At 42.6% G+C, this 20375-nt stretch overlaps 1 protein-coding gene across 3 annotated transcripts in view; it reads left to right on the top strand.

Moving 5' to 3' along the window:
• The window catches only part of col16a1 (collagen, type XVI, alpha 1), a 72131-nt gene that overhangs the window by 38069 nt on the left and 13687 nt on the right, over positions 1-20375 (top strand). For 2 of the 3 annotated variants that reach the window (XM_080045130.1, XM_080045129.1), the window contains 31 exons: positions 355-399; positions 519-614; positions 1195-1233; positions 3219-3254; positions 3371-3406; positions 3490-3612; positions 4375-4410; positions 5049-5084; positions 5617-5745; positions 6845-6889; positions 7554-7604; positions 7689-7832; positions 8792-8827; positions 10312-10419; positions 11242-11364; positions 11464-11517; positions 11628-11669; positions 12037-12072; positions 12152-12205; positions 12294-12362; positions 12542-12595; positions 13070-13096; positions 14084-14140; positions 14392-14436; positions 14564-14635; positions 15372-15425; positions 17899-17955; positions 18094-18213; positions 18609-18650; positions 18764-18835; positions 18984-19028. In XM_080045130.1, coding sequence (XP_079901256.1) covers positions 355-399; positions 519-614; positions 1195-1233; positions 3219-3254; positions 3371-3406; positions 3490-3612; positions 4375-4410; positions 5049-5084; positions 5617-5745; positions 6845-6889; positions 7554-7604; positions 7689-7832; positions 8792-8827; positions 10312-10419; positions 11242-11364; positions 11464-11517; positions 11628-11669; positions 12037-12072; positions 12152-12205; positions 12294-12362; positions 12542-12595; positions 13070-13096; positions 14084-14140; positions 14392-14436; positions 14564-14635; positions 15372-15425; positions 17899-17955; positions 18094-18213; positions 18609-18650; positions 18764-18835; positions 18984-19028 — 1983 coding nt within the window. The remainder of the gene's footprint in view (positions 1-354; positions 400-518; positions 615-1194; positions 1234-3218; positions 3255-3370; positions 3407-3489; positions 3613-4374; positions 4411-5048; positions 5085-5616; positions 5746-6844; positions 6890-7553; positions 7605-7688; positions 7833-8791; positions 8828-10311; positions 10420-11241; positions 11365-11463; positions 11518-11627; positions 11670-12036; positions 12073-12151; positions 12206-12293; positions 12363-12541; positions 12596-13069; positions 13097-14083; positions 14141-14391; positions 14437-14563; positions 14636-15371; positions 15426-17898; positions 17956-18093; positions 18214-18608; positions 18651-18763; positions 18836-18983; positions 19029-20375) is intronic. The other variant, XM_080045131.1, reaches the window with a different exon arrangement.

The following is a 20375-nucleotide window of genomic DNA, read 5'->3' as shown; positions in this document are numbered from 1 at the left end:
ATGTGACGTTGAGTCAGGCAGGCAGAAATGATTGTGTATGCACCGCTGAAGGTAATATGCAGTACATCTCACAGACTCTTGCAATTGCACCCTCCTCTTGTTTCTGTTTTCAATTGTAAAATGTCAAACAAATGAAGGAAATGAACAATTTTGTCAACCATTTATGGAGATGTTTCAGGGAAAATAGATTTTTCTGTAGAGCCAGTTTTGTAATTATGTGGCTGACAGTGATGCTTTCACTCTCTCTCTCTCTCTCTCTCTCTCTCTCTCTCTCTCTCTCTCTCTCTCTCTCTCTCTCTCTCTCTCTCTCTCTCTCTCTCTCTGTCTCTCTGTCTGTCTGTCACTATTTCCCAGGGTCGATCGGGTACCGTCTGCGTAGTCGGCCCCAAGGGATCCAAGGTCCGTCTGTATTAAGTGTGGGAGTTCCTACCGTCAACCTGTCTGTCTGTCTGTCTGTCACATACATTCAGTTCAGTTAGGGTTCCATATAACTGTGTTAAACTTGTTTTTTTTCCCAGGGTAAAGCAGGCTCAGTGGGTCCCGAGGGGTTGGCGGGGGAACCAGGGCGGCCAGGCAGACCCGGACTTCCAGGCCCACCAGGAATTGGCCTACCAGTAAGTACAGTATGTTTCTTAAAGGTGGAGTCAGTGATTCTGGAGAACGCTTGTTGTCAAATACCCTTTTTGTCAAGATCAGTGAATATCACCTCACAATCCACTACCTATCCGTGCTTGGTTGGGGGGGGGGGGGGGGGGTTCCAGTGGTAATACACAGCCTAGGCTCTGTAAACGGGCATGCTGCTAGATATTGTGGGACCCCTTTGTTTACATACCCTTTGTTTACATACCAGTACCATTTATCTTTCAGCGCACACACAAACTGATTTTGAAAAAAAAAAAGATTTTGACGACAAATATTCTCCAGAATTGCTGACTACACCTTTAATTGAAGAACTCTGGAATAACTAAAGAAACATATATGACCTTGTAGGGTGTAAGTCTTTACAAATCATCAAACACATCTTACAAATGGTCCCAGTTTGACCAAAAGTACTTTTATTGGGCGTTGCTCTTTGAAGTGCAGGACTTGGCAGGATACTTCCTTTTGGTTCCAACATTCATTGCCCTAGACAGCTAAAAGTTTCTTAAAACATGTTTTATTTTAAAAGATGTTTTATTTTGTTTTTCCTGTCAGGGTCCTCCTGGTACCCCTGGTGGCCCAAAGGGAGACAAGGTAGGTTCACCCTTTGGCACATGACTTATCATATGTCCCATTGTATGTAAAAGTGATCCAGACCAGTGAATGCCCGGTGTATTTGTTTCCCTGTGGAAGCTTCTGCAATAGCCTGAAAAAGAAATAAAAATTGAAGTTTGATTTTTAAATGTTATAGTTTAAATATTTACCCATGAGCAAAAATTAAAACCTTGAACTCGTTAGCTAAACATAATAAATACATAGCTGAAGTAGTGAGGTCAAGTTGGTAGATAGATAGCTGAAATAGTAGGATACATGTTAATGGCAAACAGTTGATATCGTTTGCTAGAATTGGTGGATAAACAGTTCAAATAATTGAAATGAGTGAAATACAGTTTAAATATGTATTTTTCAATTGTGAAACAGTTCAAATGTTAATTTTCCTACTTCATTTTTATTTAACATTTCAAGTGTACTAAAACACGTCGTAACTGTCACTGGCCCTCATTTATCAACCGAGCGTAGACCAGAAAAGTGGGTGTACGCACATTTCCACGCAAACCTCGGCATTTATCAATATGGACGTGAGCGTAGGATATGCTCAAATCCCACGCCAGCTCTCAGCTCGTGTACGCAAGTTTGTAAACAGCATGGACTCGCAGTGCAGGCTGTGCCGGGTAGCCGATGACTTTGTTGGACAATTATTAGAAGATAATACAAATGCAGTGTTTGCTCAGACCGAAATAAAGATATTAATCACTTAAAAATGTGCAGCTTATGGTGTGCAACTGAGTAGGAGAGCTGATTCAATAGTGCACACACCCGCCACTTAGGCGTGGTGCATTGGACTGCGTAAGGGCAGTTGTCTCCGTCTTGGAGCAGCTGGGGGGACACTGAGGCACGGGGGCTGCATTCATTCAAATTGTTAGCCACAGTATTATATGTAATAGGCCTACACTGCTCTTTATGATAAAAAATACACGGCACAACATTCAGCTTAACATTTTATTTATTTGATGCACTTTTTAGATGTTAGTTCCTCTTTTAATGTGTCATTGATTGCTTAAGAGAGCGATTTATTTCCACCGTTAACCGGCACGTTTTTCCGATCTGCTGGTGGAGCAGGACAGTGGGCGCTCTCACAGCTGATCGTTGCCGGGTCGGCTTGTGCAGCTGGCGGCCGGGCTGACCACTCGTGCCAAGCGCATGCTGTCATACAGTAAAACGCAAAATGTGTTATTTTTAGTTTTTAAACCCCTTTTGAGTAGTGCTATCTAAAAGGGCCAATACATTCTAATCATCCAAATCACTGCAGACGTGTTGGGGACCATTATCGGACAGTTGTTGCGTCTTTTTCTCCTCCGAAATGAAACTCTTCTACTTTCGCTGTTATTCTGTCAATTTCTACTTCAGAGAAGTTCCTCTTCTGTGCCGTAATGCGCATATCCATGTCGTAAAACCTCTGGGCGAGGCCTCTAAACTGAGAAAATATAGGGGCGTGATACGATTGTTTTCAGCCGCTGCATTTATCAATAATGGCCTGGCGTACGCTGAGATTGGCGAGATACGACTGTTTGATAAATCCCACGCGATACCAGACGTAGGGAGGTATTTGCGCCAGAATCTGCACCAGTTTCCACGCAAGTTTGATAAATGAGGGCCATTGTATCCAATGTAAAAAAGTGAATAGTAACACCCATTTCTTTAAATGCATAAGAATATTTTGGGGAAGATTATGATTGGGTTGAGTGACGGGGGACTTGAGCTCATCTGTTGTCATTGTGTGGGAAGCACTGTTGTTGCAGACAGGCATATTCACTTTCTAACTCCATGTTTTGTGTTTTACACTTCAGTTGAATATATTGCATGATCTTCTGGGGATTCAGAAAGTCTTATAAGCCCTTCCCAAACGACATAGCAGACGAGTTAAAAAACCAGGATGATTTTTTGATGATTTTTTTTGATTTTTCAGTGTGAATGAAACAATATTTCTTAAGACAAATGCAGTGACTTGTGTTTTCCAGGGAGACTCGGGAGGAGATGGATCGCCAGGAGATCCAGTGAGAGACTCTTTTTAAAACAATGATTGATAGTATTCAGTAATGTTATGCATGAGCTTCCAATACGCAGCCTTTCCCAACTGTGAGCTGAATGGGATTGTTTCTGTCTTTTGTAGGGACCAAGGGGACCAGGAGGGTATAAAGGAGACAAGGTACCCATAAACATAAGTCTTTTAATCTCTTGATATGCATGCCTTGGTGGTATACCACATATTGCTTGTTTTAAATCTTTCAGGGTGACCCGTGCGAAGTGTGCCCAGTGCTTCCTGCAGATGGCGGGAACACGGTTACTCTGCAAGGGAAGCAGGGCCCTAAAGGCGAGCCTGGATTTGCGGGGATAGGGGAGAGAGGACTGCCTGTAAGTATACCACAGTTTGACCGTAATGTCAAGCAATATAATGTATTCCGAAAACCTGCCCCCCCGAGCGTATCCGTTGAATGTGTTTTACGATCTCGCTGCATGTTTTATTAGGGAGTCGTGGACTCTGATTCCGAGCTGTATAGTTGACGAGTTGAACCTTGAGCACTTGTTTGATAGTGTGTATATATTTTTATTTTTTTCTTATCATTCCGAGGGAAGGTATGGCATTTATCATTTATCCTTTCTCTTTTTTTTTTTACCTTAGGGCCCTATATTTGCCCTTGTAATTTTCACAGGGTTGCAGTGGCAGAAGTAGAAGGAAAGCGTGGGGCATTGTTAAAAAATGTATTTTCTAAGGCAAAGGTCGTCTTGGTTAATATTAATCTTAACGCGTATTTTATCTCCCTCCGGTGAGTCGGGCCAGGCGTCAACTCCACCGTGCATTGTGTTTCTATTAGCTGTATATGCGGTATCCCTCCCCCACCCCCCAACCCCCCCCCCCCCCCCCACACACACACACACACACACACGTACAGTACCCCGGCAGGTGAAATGGGATATGATTTGGAAGGGGGGGGGGGTGGGTGAATATAAATCTGAAAGCCTTATGAGATTCGCTCTGCAACGATTTCCAATAATGCCAGCATCCATCTGTCATAGCTGGTTAGGGCAGAGTGAGAAGGAGGCACAGAGACATGACCTCGCTTGAGCACAGCGGGAACTAACAGCACTTTTTTTTCCTTATATTTATTTCACCAGGGGACTCCAGGTGCAGACGGCAAGGCAGGACATAAGGTATGGAGTCCCCCTGCTCATTCATTTACAGCTTACGCTCCATTCATATTCTGCACAAGCGTGAACCTGGTACATGCTCATCATTCCCACAGACACTCAGATATGCTAACATCAGCAGCGGACATGGTTCTCTCCTCATAAAGTGAATCAAGCAAGCCATCTAGCTGAACTAAACTCCACCAAAACATATAGAGACCACACATAGGCACGCACGCACACACACACACACACACACACACACACACACACACACACACACACACACACACACACACACACACACACACACACACACCTAGCATCCAATAATAACTTTATTTGTATAGCACCTTCAAAAAGAATAGCTCACAAAGTGATGCACATCAATTACACATACATACCAAATCAATACACATACCCAAAAGGGAAGATGGAGCAGCTTTTAAAAGGACAACAGAAAAATGATCAACTCATTATTAAATGAGCAGGTGATATGAAATGTTGCATGTACAAGAATGCCACGCACCCACAAATTGCTGATTTAATTGCTCCGTCAGCCAAACCGAGACACTACACGCTCTCAAAGCAAACATGTTTATCAGGGTGAGCTGGGACTAATTTGCCTTTCTTGGATGTCTTGTGATTTTTGCATTTGGCAGGGAGATGCAGGATCAGACGGGGCTAAAGGAGAAAAGGTCAGTTTCGGGTGTCTTTGTTAGTGGGACATGAGGTTAAAAAAATTCCGTGTTTGGACCACTTCTTCCAGCTGTCAGCTAAATATACTGCCCCTAATTAGTGAACGGAACAATGTATTTTTTCTTTTTACCAAACCTGCATATTGTAATTTAGTTGTACTTGTCTTTGCACCACAATTTTCCCAGAACACGTTAAAGTAGCTACGAGGAACTTTTAAATATTTCTGAAAAAGTCACAAATGTTTCCTCTAATGATCATAACTGACATGTAACAGCAAACGAGAGCATTAGTGCAAATAATGCTTTTTATTATAGTTTTTCTTAATGCATTTATCATGGGTCAGTCAGCCAGAAACAACAGCTGGCGACGTAAACAAACACTACCGCCTTCGTCCAAAGGGGCCGCTAGAATGAACACAAACTGAAAGTTCCTCGTAGCTACTTTATAAGTAGGGCTACCTTTATGTTTGAATGAGACCTGATGATCATTTGGAGGCTTTATTTGACTCTGTGGGTCTACTACATGCTTTAGGGGGAGGCCTGCTCTGTGTGCCCCACTTTCGGAGAGTTGCCCGCTAACTTCGTCCCAGGTGTCATGACCCAAACCATGCAGCAGAAGGGCGAGAAGGGAGAGCGAGCGATTGGACAGAAAGGAGCCGAGGTAAGTCTGTTGTGTTAAAATCCCATGTAAGCCCAAATCCACAAGAATCCTTTTAACTATGGAATTTGGGGGAGTGGATTGCATGATAGTAAGCATGTGAAAAAAATGTTAGGCATATTTATCAATCCCAAATTTTAAGAGATTGTCATGGGCTTTATCAGACCCGCTCCACTGACATGCTCATGCTTTATGTCCCACAAGCCCGGTCTGAGCTGGGAAAGACAGCTTTTAGCTTCAGTGCCCCTGACTCCTGGAACAACTTACAGCAACAAATTAAACTAAATAACTTCATATCCTTTAACCAATTTAAACAAACTATCTTAAATCTGCCAAACTCTACCTGTAACTGTTTTAATTAGGCTATATTGTACTTTCACCCATTTAATTTTAATTGCTGCCACTTAATCTTCACCACTGTGTAAATGTTTCAATTGTTTTTCTCTTCACCTGTTGTTGTGTATTTGATGTATTTGCGTTGAATATTGTTTATGTATTGTTGTTTTTCCTTTGAATTTGTTTGAACTCGACGTCATTGAAAATGAGGGTCACCCCTCAATTGGTCTCTCGAGGATAAATAAAAGTTAAATGAAAATGAAAATGAAATTTAAGTTTGATAGACTTTTTACAGAAATTCAGTTTAGATGAGGCTGGCTATGTTCTGGTTCGTATGAGACACTTAAGTATTTTGAACCAAAAAAAACCAATGAATGCTGCCATGGAGACCCTTGATATGGCCACGCCCACAAAGTCCTTTCAAAAGATCAAGGCAGTAAAAAAGCAGTTTGATGAACATCATACTGTTTTAAAAGCTTATGAAGACACCCAACTTTGATATCATATATGGATTTTTACTATTTTAGACCAGGTTTTCAGTGATTGAAAAAACTGTTTCACTGAAAGTCACTATGAGAACTAAATTGATCACTATATAGAACACACATGGCCAAAGCAAACTGATTGGGCCATTTTTGAATTGATACATTTTTGTGTGACACCATGTCTATTTCAATTGTGTTAACATCAGTGTGTTTGGCTGCACATGTGAGCGCTTGTAAGCGTTCATTAAAATGATGCAACGTTCACATTATCTGCTCCACAGGGGGAGCCAGGAAATGCAGGATCACCTGGCTTAAGAGGAGAGAAGGTAAGTAACATAAAGCATAAAAAGAAGCAGGACTCAGAGAGAGAGAGAGAGAGAGAGAGAGAGAGAGAGAGAGAGAGAGGAAGTGAGCGGGTGACCTCAATAGCAGCCCAGGCTTGCATAAAGAGAACTCACTCAGAAGGTTGCTGAATGGGGTGTTTAAAGGACTTCATAGGGGAGGTAATCACAGCAGTACGCTAATTTCAGGGGGCCTAAAACTGCCTGCCATGGGGATTTTACTCAGCAGGGAACGTATTACTGAAAAACCTAGGTATTGAAAAAGCAGAATAATTTGACACGACTGACCGTAGGGTGCTCTTCAGTATGAAATGGGAATTACCGGGTTTGAAAAAAATATTAATTTGTGAAAGTCACATAGTGCATTAGCATAACATTAACACCAGAATACATGAAATACTGCTGTTAGGCCAAGTTTAAAACTGAAATGTTGTGCTAATTACACACTCACTATGCAACAACAATTGATAGCACCATTTTAAAGAGTGGACACAGATCGGACAGGTAGCTTATCATGAGGAGATATTCACTGATTTTGACGAAACAAGTGATTTTTATTTCAACAAGCGTAATCATCAACACAGAATCACTAACTTTAATACATTGTTCTCACTCCTTGCTACTCAATAATATATGTTTCTTTTGACAGGGAGAGCAAGGGCTGCCTGGCCTTGGTCTTCCCGGCCTGAAGGGTGAGAAGGTAAGTGTAGAAGTCCGTTTGTTTACATCGTTTGGCTTGATTTGTGATGCATAATAATCTCCCTGGCTCCATGCTATTTCTCAGGGCGTTTGCGGTGTGTGCACGCCATTGGAGGTCGGTAGCGGACCCGCCGGCTACAAAATGCCTGAGGGAACAATAGGCAAGCAGGGCGAAGCAGGCCCTCCCGGCCCTGTTGGTCTCCCTGGTGTAGGAATGGATGGCAAACAGGTGAGATTGCTATTTAAAAAAAATAAAAAGGTGGCATATCCAACAACTAAACCAAATTGTATTTACACAAACATACTCAGGCAGCTTTTTTGAATTAGTTACCTGCTTCCCTTCTTAGAGTCTGTTTTAAGTTGTGGCCTTGGCTGCAGTGGAGGTAAACATTGAGATTGGTCAAAAGGGCACGCGCAACACTGAATAATGCATGCACAGAGAAACACACAGCATGAATTTTAAAGATGACTGGCGTGGTGGTCCCTCGTTGAAAGGGCAGTATATGAGGATCTCTGAAAAACATAAAGCGAGAGCGATATAACCCGCTGCTTAAACTGACGTGAAATTATTAAGGTTTCTTCTATTTTGACTCCCTGTCTGATCTTTCAGGAAGGTTTTCATTTGGATGCTGTATATATCGCTACTTTTTGCTCTATTGGGCTTTATGATATTACATATTATGTTGTCCTCAAATTACATTTAATTTTTTATTACAGACACAACATTTTATCTTTGAAACCTGAAGTATTTTGTTGCCACGGTCAAAGAGTCAAGTTTGAAATGCTTAAAGATTTTACCCCAAGGGTGAATCAACCATAATGGCTATTGTATTGTATTGTACAAATACGATACACAGGGACAGTTAATAGATGTAATAAATCTCTTTTAGCTTATTTCACCCTTCCCAATTAAATGCTATGTGCATCAGTGGTTTGGTTTGCAACTATTTATTTTCTTACCTGGATGGATCGAGCCAGGACACTTGTTTGTAGGTGTGTGTGTGTGTGTGTGTGTGTGTGTGTGTGTGTGTGTTTGTGTTTGTGTGTGTGTAGGGGTGTGTGTGTGTGTGTGTGTGTGTGTGTGTGTGTGTGTGTGTGTGTGTGCGCGCGCCTGCTTTTTCACACCTGGCTGCCGGTGTATCATTTATCTGCATACATTTATACATCACCTTCTGTTTGCTTACACAGGGCCCACCAGGTCTTGGCGGTGCAAAGGGAGAAAGGGTAAGCTTCATGCTATTATAGATCTTATCTGTAAAAAAAGTTCAACAATTTCACCACACATATAATTTAGCTTTGACGTAAGTTGACAATTTAAAACCAATATTCAATGTCTTTTGGGCATTCTGCTGCAGTTTTCTGTCCACATCTCCAAAACAGTATACCTTGAATAAGACAGTATACCTTGAATAAGGGCGCACTCACACTAGGACCTCTGTTCCGTGCCCGAGCTCATTTGCATTGGGAGAGGTGTGCCAGCGAGAACGGCACAGATGATAATGAGATGACACGCGCACACGCACGGATACGCAACGTGAGCTGGATGACGTAGTCCATGCGTGACCCTTCTTCCCCACAATAATTGTAAACAATGGCGGCAAGAGGTTCACGAGTGGGTTCCAGTGCGATAGCGAAGTGGAGAGTTTGCTAGAAATTTGGGCCGGCGACAGTATTCAGTCGCAGCCATGGTCGCAGCTGGATAAGACCCACAACAATTCGGAGGTGTTTGGTTGTTCTACTAACTCTGGCAGCGAGTACGCTTGGTGATGACGTATGTATCGTATGTAGAAAAAGCAGGACTTTGACGTATGTATGAAGGAGCAATCGTGCCCGGGCCGCGGCCTTTGGGAGCAGTGTGACCACGGGCCAGCGGGGGAGTGGGGAGTGGGGAGGGGGGAATATTCCTGCTGCACGGAACAGGCCAACTTGCCTTGTGTGAATGTGTCCTAAGCTATCAAATAACCTGGATGAATTCTTACTTGGAGTCAGTGGTGGCCTTTTAGAGACAGCCAGACTGTTTCTTAACTAATTTGACATCTACTGGGAGGACCAAGGATGTCTGCAGGAAAATCTGCCCAAATGGGATTGAATCATAATTCAACAGAGCCCGCTTTATTTCAGGTCACCAACTCTTTCTTTTTTGGAACATTCACTTCACTTTACCCAAAAACCTGAGGAATAAATCTGTCATCGGCAGAGCCAGGCGGCATTAAATCAAACTGAAACCCTCGCACAGTCACTTTACCCGGGCTTTGAAGTAAAGCCCTACCAAGGCAGGAATTTAGTTTTTTTGGCATTATCAGTATTTAAGAGTTAAATAAATCTTGTAAAAAAAAACATTTTAAAGTCAAATCAGCCAATAATAATAAAAGTAATGCATTGGTTAGATAGCAAAAATGCAGCTACAGAAAAGTATGGAAGTCATGTTACTGTAATCCTGTTTCTTATCAAAATACATTGTGTGTATCCTTTTCTACTTTGTAGCAGTTTTTCTTCTTGCCTGCCTTAAAAACATGCCTTCCATTCTTTGCACATCACCCCCACCAAACTGTCAATCAATGGAATAGTGTGAGACCGATGGCATGGGCATGTGTGTTATCGTATGTGCACACGATACAAACAAAATGGGGACCTGCTTACAAATTCAAACACACTACCTATAGCTAACCGGGGCCTCATATCAACATATTTCAACCATCATGTTCCAGGGTGACCAAGGAGATCAAGGAGATAAGGGACTGGATGGATCTGCTGGAACCCCAGGGCTGCCCGGAGAGCCTGGTCGAGATGGACTGATGGGTTTCAAGGGAGAGAAGGTAGAGGACCTCAACTTTGCTGTAACCTGTTAAACATCTGTTGACTGCTTGTATACTAACGTTCATTGCATCAATTGTTAAGGGCCTAAAGTGTCAAACGTAGCCGTAAGGTTGTCTGCCCATGCCCCATCCCTTTTAACAGACCGTATACTGTATGATAGAGGTATTTGTTAGTTCTTATGGATCCGCCTTTTGTGTGTCAATTCATGGATAAATCATATGACTTGTGATATCTTAGATACCACTGGTAACACTGCATCCGCAACACAGGAACCGTTTACTATTATAGTTCTCAGAAGTACATTTTGAGGAACTTTTTTCTGGCTCCATCTCCAGAGTAGGTACTTTCGCAGAACCAGAGAAACTATAGTGACATAGTGGTCGATATCAGGAGCCGGCAACCGTTATTTGTCAAATATGTTAATCTGCAGTTAATGTGAACACTGCGACACAAAACAAAAACAAGGTCATGCAATATGGCAGAAAATACAGAAAAGGGCTCTGACAATAACCACTACACGCAGCATAAAAAAAAACAGCTCAGGTATAATTTACATTTCAATTCACGCAAATGTGTTGACTGCTGGCTGGCTTACAACGTCAGGGGGTTTCCTATTAGTGGTGTGAATGCCAACAGAAAAAAGCCCTTCAAAAATAATATAGAGTAGTTCCTGGGTAACCCCCCCAGTAGACAAGAAAAGTTCCTTGGACTGTTTGGTCTGAATTGGTATAAAATGGATGCTTATTGGCTAAACAGGGCCTCTATCATTTTGTTTTTATCCTGGATCATGGTTTGTATTTGCTTTGTGTTTTTTTCCCCAGGGGGAAGCGTGTACCAGCTGTGCTTCTCATGGACCCTCTACGGTCGATGGTGTAGCCGTGCCAGGCGCTAAAGGAGAGAGAGGAGAACCCGGGTCCCCAGGAGAAGGGAAGCCTGGCAGAAATGTGAGGGAAAAATGATGTGTTCATCAATTTATATATTTACATCTGGCTCTCTCTCTCTGTGATAATTGCTGAACTAACATCTTTATTTCTTTTTTTCAGGGGAAACCAGGCTTACCAGGTGTTCAGGGGCCTAGCGGTCCCAAAGGAAGCAAGGTTTGAAAGTCCAATTATTGCATTATCATGTTTATAAATACATGCGGAGGATTTCTTTCTATCCATCTGGCAGTTTCTAATACTGTGTGTTCCTCCTGTGCCCCCTGTAGGGAGAAGCTGGAGTCGCAGGTGTCGGCCTTGCAGGACCACAGGTAAGGTTGATGTGACCTTAAAAAAAGACATTTAGATCAACAAATAAGTTTTATGTCGACAGCTAATGCAGCTCTGTCATATAAAACATTAACACTGCTATTTGATGGACAGGGTCCCTATGCCTCAGTGTTCAGGGCTTTCCCGGCCCCCTTAGATCTCACAATAACGTCACCAGGTTGTAAATAACCATCCAAATAATCCCGTGTCCTTCTCCCTCCAATTCCTTAGATTCATTGTGGAATCCAAATTGCGTTTGTAGAAAAGGAGAATCCAGTCTTTCTCTACTACTCAAATACAACTCCACAAACCTCTCCCAGACCACCTTAACATTCTTTCTCTTGTGTCTTTTTTTCATTCGCATTGAAGGGTGAAGAAGGTCGGGCAGGCTTCCCAGGAATTGTAGTAAGTTTTTATTTTTCCTATTTTAAAAGTCCTGATGTTGCTACATATGGATTTTGGTCTAATCTGTGTGTTTGTTTAGGGACCGCGTGGAGTCCAAGGATTGGCTGGCCCTGTTGGCCCTGCTGGTGACCAGGTATCATTGAATAGAAACGTTGAAGCCATACTTTTTGTTGCCATATGCGATCAAACTTAGCTCATGTTGTTTATGCGTGTTCGTATAGGGTTTCAAGGGAGAAGTTGGGCCTCCGGGACCACAGGGGCCTATGGGCTTTGGAGCAGCAGGGCCCCCGGTATGACATAACCAAACCTTTTTTCTTTCTTGAGCATAAGGGCCATGTAATGTTGCAATGCTGTTGTCCTGTTGTCTAACAGTTTGTTTCCTATTCCCTCTCCTCCCACCTACGCACACACACACACACACACACACACACACACACACACACACACACACACACACACACACACACAGGGCAAAGACGGAGCTGCCGGCACTGGAGGAACGGCAGGAGTTGACGGCAGACCTGTGAGTTGTCTTGTTCCTTTATTGTCAAAAATGTTCATTTGCATGTTTTTCGTACGTGCTCAACATCAACTCTAGGAAATGTAAATTGACGGTAACAAACTTAAATTGTGTGCCTCCGTGTCGGCCATCTTTTCGGGGGTTTTAATTTTCTTCGAGCTTCTAGGGGAATTGTCCTTAATTAAGGCATCATTTTGCAACCAACCAAGTGTGTCTGCCTCGATCCATAACAGAGGCAATGTCTGCTCCCATCTCATCCTCTGTCCCCTGATCTACACTCAGCTCACTGCCCCCGTGAGCTTTCTTCTGGAACAACAAAGCAAGAGTAACTAAGTGTGTGTGTGTGTGTGTGTGTGTATGTGTGTGTGTGTGTGTGTGTGTGTGTGTGTGTGTGTGTGTGTGTGTGTGTGTGTGTGTGTGTGTGTCTGCCTGTGTGTGTGTTTGTGTGTGCATTTCCGCTGTCTCCTTCTCTTGCAGGGACTTGACGGAGCTAAGGGGGACAAGGTAAGTCTACCGTTTTGTTTGGATGAAGGGATCTGGAGGGGTTTGAATAGAAAAGGGGACTGGAACAGATGGTAATCGCAAGAGATGGTTCAAAACAGCCCTCCTCACCTCACGCACGCACGCACACACACACACACACACACACACACACACACACAAACACACGCTTCGAGCTGACACACACCTGCCTGGCGGCGTGGATAGAGTAGCACTGAAAAGTGACGAGTGCACTGTTGCTGGCAGACAAGAAGAAGGGGATCTAGGGGCTTTCAATGAGGGATTGTGTGAGAGTATTAATTACAGCATTCATCAAGAGACACCGGTCCAGACTGTCACTACCAGGGTGAGGAGAGATGAGGTAGTGGAGGAGGGACTGTCAAGGTTCAGGAAAGGCTGTAAGGCCCTGCGGTTAATGGGAGAAAAAACTAAGAAGAATAAGCAAAAAAAGTCTGCAGCTATCCTGAAGAGAGCTCATACATACTGCAAAAACCCTGACTATGGATGTGAGAGGAAAGTAGAGAGAGCAATTGAGCTTCTCCCTTATCACAAACATTGGGTGAATTAAAGCTATAGTTGGTAACTTCTGTTGGTCCATGGCTTGAATGTAACCAACCAATTCCTTAATATGAAAAAGTTACGCACTATAGCTTTATATCTTTATTTGCATCATAGTGCCATACATTCCTAGTATTCTCGTGCAACATCCAGGTTTTAGAGACAGTTTTATGTAAGGCAATGCTACATGTTCACAAATGGGTATAGCTATATAAAAAAAAGAATATCATTCTACCTCCTGCAGTGTTGAGCTTCTTTGTGATGCATAAGATTTCAGGATTTTGCAAAAGTGCACAAAAGAGTCTTCAAGGCTCAAAGAGTCGTTTTTAATGTTGTATGAGGACTCTGTTTTGCAGCCTGTGCTTAAAAATGTGCAAAGAGTTTGACTTCAGCTTTTGATATCTGTCTTTTATTTTTTGATCTATATTTTAGGGTGAACCTGGAGAGTGCAACTGCATAATGCCTGTGCACAGTGGTGTAGGCGGACCTGTGAGTACAGACACACACACGCGCACACACAAACACACACACGCGCGGCCTGAATACAGATCGACTTGTGGCACTTACTCCACAGGGGACATATTGTTGAGAAAAATGCTAATGCTAGCTCGTGTCCCCTCTGCATCTCTGCTGTAAAATTACTTTTAAATTGTGCTTAACTATACACTGTGCCTTTATCCGTATAATTGTTTTGTTCAAGCACTGTTGCTGCTCTGACTTTGACTACTTTTGCCTTCCAGGGAGCTCCAGGAACCGTGACAAACACGTGGGCGCCCGGGCCTCAGGTCTGAACAATCAACCTGCATTACTGTCTGATAACTATGGCTTTTATTTGTCCGCAAGCTTCCATTCTAAAAATCACTGAATTCTTTTTTAGTGTTTGACTATGAATGTGTTAACTGTGTGTTGTAGGGCCCACCGGGACCTCCTGGCCCCCCTGGTCTGCCCGGGGTTCATGGTGTGAATGGAATCGAAGGACCTCAGGTAAGGGAAAAGGGGGTCCGTAGTAGGATGGTGAAGGAGGTGGGGCGATCTCTCTTCAGTTCAAATCAGTAGGCTAACTCCATAAGCCTGGATTGAACTATATAATGTGGGCTTTCGGCTTGGGCATTTGTGGCAATGCTTTGCAACTTAATGGGTTAATACATTTCATAATATGCATGTAGTAAATGGAGCCACATTACGTATTGAATGTGCACATATCTTGGTATAAAAAATAGGCTCAAATCAATCAAATCAAATGATACACTTTGCACTAACCCACCCAGTGCTTCAAGCTGTAACCCATGTGGGAAGCTATAGAGCAGGCTTTTGGGAATGTCTGTCATGACATGAACAGTTATTTGAAGGTCTGGGTTAAAAATCTCCATAAGTAAAAACGCTGTTGCAGTGCTCATCATAGAGAACCAGTTTGATGAGTTTGGATGTTTGTAACTCAAGCAGACCTTCAAATAAAGTGTTACTTTAATCTGTGTCGCAAGAGTCAAAGGTGTAAGAAAGGAGTGGTGATGGTAACCAGATGGAGGTGGTCAGGTCTCTGATAAGGGTACAGTAATATAACTTAATGCAAACATATTGGATTTATTTTCTTAAATCCAATAAGACTTTGAGATTTTTTTTTTACCCTGGGCCTTTGACTCTGCCCTGCCTATTGGTGAATATGGGAGTGGCTAGCCCTCGATTAGCAACCAATCAGTTCAACCTCAGTTCCTTCTTTCAGGGTATCCCTGGAAACGACGGGATACCGGGGAACCCGGGTTTGCCTGCACACATCGTAAGTAAAATTAGAGAGAACCGGAGGATGAGAGGCGGCTCTTGTCTTTTGAGATGGGAGCTCTGTGGCCTTATGGGTAAATGATGCAAACGCACAAAATGAATGCATGTGTCAGGAAGAGGTCCCGTACTTCCACGCGGGCTTTATTTGATATGAGACTCAAATAAAGATTTCGAGGTCACAAATTATTCATCTGAGGGAAGACATGAAGGCATACAAGGTTTTGATTTGTAACAACATTTGGCACAATGTTGACTCCATAAATCTGAACACAGCTCCATTTAATCACCATTATAGCTGTGTTGTGTTTTCAAAGAGTTTTTACTAAATTTGTGATTTTATTTTAGCATGATTAAATGTTTTTTTTCTTATTTTAATTGCCTTGTATTGCAATCTGAGAGTAAGATTTATTCCTGTTATATCATAAATTTTGAGCACTGCCGTTGCACTGCTAAATGATGCCACTGATGCCAGGCCAAGCACCGAGCAGACTTGGTTTATGTCACATAATATTCAAAGGGCCATGTTGATATCTATTTATGAATTATTGTGGGAATGGACATAAGGCTGGCGCTTATGCCTACATATTTCATGGTGACCGAGATGTATGACTTTAAAGCAAATGCGGTCATTTTTTCACACCCTTGATACGCATATTCAAAGTTTCCGTCTGTTTGGCATCTGTTTGTAATCTCAGAAGGCCTTATGTGCTAGTTTATATATAGGCCTATATATATATATGGTGTCAGTGTTGTTTCTTTCAAGTCTGCTGATGGCTTGATTTCATTAAGGGAACGTCAATGTCGCTCTCAAGCCAGGACTCAAGGGGAATTTCTCCTTCAACAAAGGAATTTAAGTAGCACTTTAAAGGAGGAAAGAGGTTCTGAGTCAGTACAACACTCTGGAAAAGATTTGAGAGTGATCTTGTAGAAAGTCTGCAGGAGAGGTGTTGATTGATCGCATATTGAAAGGAAAGGACACACTTAAATTTGACCGAGTTGCAGTGTAAGCTCTGAACTATTGCAGAGTTGCAAAATACTTTTATTCACTCTAAGACGTTTTCCCTAGAGTGAAAAGTTGTCTTCTTCTGCCCTCCATACCCCTTACCTGCAAACACATATCGAGATTACATTTTGCCCTAATATGGGTAGTCAAACGTATCACTTCCTCTAACAAGTCCTTATACATGTAATTACAGAGAACCTTCTTTTTTTTTTAACAAAGGCTTTGTTCTAGCTACTAGTGGCCAATAGCATGCAGCTTGTTGTTGCGCCCCCCTGTTCCGCAACAACAAGCTGGAGCATTTAAACAGAGAGGCGGAACTGATTGTGTTGGGAATCTTACTACCCCCCGTGGTAGCAAAATTCCCGGAACAATCTCTCGCACCTTTCTTCCCTCGTTCCGCAACGGTCGCATTTAAACAGCAGGGCGGAGGGCCGAAATTCCGGCATATTCCCGGCTTTCACTGGCTGTGTAAAAGGGGCTAATGGCTCCCAGTTTGAACAATGTCAAATGGCTTTGCAATGACTTTGGAGCCAGGCCAGGTCCTGACAGACTCTCCTCAGTGGAGAGTGTCCCACTGCTTGGATAGGGAGCACACTGCCTTTCACAGTAAATGTGATTGGGCTTGTTGTGGAGTGAGCGTTTTTTTTAAATTTCAGAACGTACTATAAATAAACAGCATAACTTCATTGTGGCATTTGTCCCTGTTGTTTTTTGTGTTTGTTTTTTACGTGAACTTGCACATAATCAAGTATGTGTGTTTGTGTGGACGTACAGTGAGCATGGGCAGATACAGTGATGTTTCTGTTGTGATTTCTGTTGCCACGTTTTGCTCTTTACAATTTTTTTTTGTAAAGACTGCAGGTCATCATCGGCCATTACTTGGCATGGGTTCCTGAGGTCTTGATGCATTCTCTGGTGTTTATCTGCTAACATTTAGTTAAACCAATTCATTTGGAAAACTCTGGCCTCATATGCAAAGACATATTTTTTTTAAGATATTTTTTTGGCATTTTTATGCTTTATCGATAGTGTAGAGACAGAGTTGAAATGGGGCAGAGAGGGGAGTGACATGCAGAGAACGACCGCGGGCTGGAATCGAACCCGGTTCCGCTGCTGGCCGAGGCCCATGGGGGTACGCCCTACCAACTGAGCTAAGGGCGCCCCAATGATTTTAACATTTAAACTTCCTCTTAAATATTGTCTTCTAAGTTGTCAAAATTACTTTTGTCAAAATCACTTAATATCCCCTCATGATCGGTACTGTGTGTGCGCTGTAAAAAAAAAAAAAAAAGATGAAGTATTAACACAAAGTACAGACAGGTAGCGAATCATGAGGAGATACTCACTGATGTTGACATAAAGAGAGTTTGACAACAAACATTCTCCGGAATCACTGACTCCACCTTTAATGCCATAAAGTTCTTAAATGAATATTAATTTAATTTCCTTTGCCCTGCCCCTTCTGTAGTACACCCCCACCGGACCAGACCAGCTGCCTCAAGACGAAACTGCAGTGGACGGTGCTGTAAGTTCATGAGTACAATTGCATTCTGAGTGGAGGGGGTTCTTTTTTACTCCGTTTTTGTTTTGTGTTTGTTGGATGTACTGTATACTTACGCATGTTTACATGTGTGTGTGTGTGCATGTGTGATCCATAACACAGGAGGAGTGTGAGGGAGGCTGTTCCCAAGGGAAACCAGGGGTGCCGGGCAATTCTGGTGCTAAGGGAGAAAAAGGAGACGAGGGCAAGCCAGGCGTAACCACCTTGGACAGCTGTGACAAGGTGAGACTTGGAGGGGAATTAAATACATTTAATTTGTGTTACATTTAAAGGTGCTCCGAGGGAACTTTCAGTTTGTGTTGATTCTTGTACCCCCTCTGGACAAAAGCGGTAGTGTTTTTGCTATGCCAGCTGTAGTTCCCTGGGTGAGTGTAACCATGACAAAGGCATCAAGAAAAACTATAAAAAAATAATAGAATTCTTTGCACTGATAGTCAGGTTCACTGTTACATGTCATTTATGATCATCAGAAATATTGAAAAGTTCCTCGTAACAACTTTAAGTATTTCAGTGTTACCCTAATGCTTCAAATGTAACTGTATAGCTGTCAGTCTGACATAATAAAGTGCCAGCAGTGAGGCATTACTCTTGTAACTTAATATCACGTCTGCTTTCAGTGTTTGGAGAGACTGCAGAGAGAGCAGGCGACACAAGCCGTGGTCAGTGGAGATCATTGTCATAGTCCATGGACAATATGCACACGGATACTTACACACACATTAATTTTCACATTCACATTTTGCCGGTACATTTTTGTCTTTTCATCATATAGGGTGACCGATCCTACGCTGGGCAACCTGGAATCCCTGGAACACCTGGATCACCTGGACATAGAGGAGAGCAAGTGAGTCTGTGACTGTGTTTTTTTCTTATGAGTATATTGTTTATAATATTGTATTGAGAGTATGTTTGCATGTCGGCCGTTGCTTGTATGTAAAAGGCGAATCCAAATGACATTACCCATCACCTCTCTCCCTGTATCTTTACAACAGGGTGCACAAGGAGAAAGAGGCCAAGCAGGAATGCCAGGGAACTTGGTGAGGCTTTTGTCAAACCTCAGGGTTTTAGTAACATAGCTCAACTTTAACTGCTGCAAAGCTTATTCATAGGTCACCTATTATGCAATATGCATATATTTTTAACGTTTTTTTTAACATTAATATGGGCCCCCAGTCAGATTTCTCTCCCCTTATGATGTCCCAAATGACAATTTCGAATCATAGTATGTTACCTTTATGTAAAGAAACGTAAGTGTTTTTCCTTGGTTTAAGTCAAAACACATTTTTTCCTCTTAATGACATGAGTAGAAAGCTGTTATGGTAGACTGTAGAGTCTGATATCCTTATCTACTGTTAGGATGTGCCCGCAGTACCAATACGCAGACATACAGTATAACACGTGTTTCCAGTGCTTTCATGAATACATCTTTCTTAAACTTACCAATCACTACAGCAATGTTTGAAAACTATAAAGTGAATTATATTCCATGCTTGACAATAGTTTTTCAGTGTTTTTTTGAGGGAGAGGATCAGATTTATTTTTTATGAGTTATTTGAATGGACTTGAGTGGAGCTTGTGTTTGCCACTTTTCACTGATTTCACAGAGCCCCCTGCTGGTGTCAGGCAGGTAGATGTTGCACACTGTAGCACAGAACACACACACAGGCTGTGTCTTGATTCAGGGGTTGCGGTCTTGGAACCGGCCTCGTAGGCTGCATTTGAAGACCGATTGCGTCATAGCGGCGCGCAAAGGCTGTCCCATTTGCAAGGCTCCTTGCAAGGCTCCTCATATGCGGTCGTGAAATGCAGCCTTCGTTTCACGGTTTTGAAGCAGTTTTGAAGGCTGCATCAGATGTATCCTTCGTGGCCCAACATATCCCAAGATTCATTGCGTTTTTTTCAGAGATTGCATAAAATAAAATAAAAAATAACAAAACAGCAACGTGTTGCTCCATCTTCTTAACTTTTATCTTCCTTTCTTTTTTTCTTGTACTTTTTTTTCTTTTCGTCTGGTAGACAACTTATTTTTCTTTTTTCCTCCGCTGACAGGGCTGTCTCCGTTGGCAGCAATCAGGGTTGCTAGGCAGCACAGGAGCGGCGAGTCGTCACGCAAGGTAACGGCTTGTTACATAAACCGGAAATGCTCGTAAACGGAGACCTGCGGAGACCGTCTCGTTTAACAAGGCTCGTTGGCCTTAAAACCGGCCTTAAAATCGGCCTTCATAGGCTATAGCCTTCATAGACCGCGAGACTGCGTCCTACCAAGTGCGTGGTCTCTGAATCAAGACACAGCCACACACACACAAGCTATTCACTTAATCGTCAGGAAACAGCTTTAACCACAGGTGTATATTGATTGCATTTTCCCACCTGACACTGTTCTC

This window comes from Ammodytes marinus (genome assembly GCF_949987685.1).
Source record: "Ammodytes marinus genome assembly, chromosome: 17".
Taxonomy (NCBI): Eukaryota; Metazoa; Chordata; class Actinopteri; order Uranoscopiformes; family Ammodytidae; genus Ammodytes; species Ammodytes marinus.
This window is presented reverse-complemented; position numbering and strand designations above follow the sequence as displayed.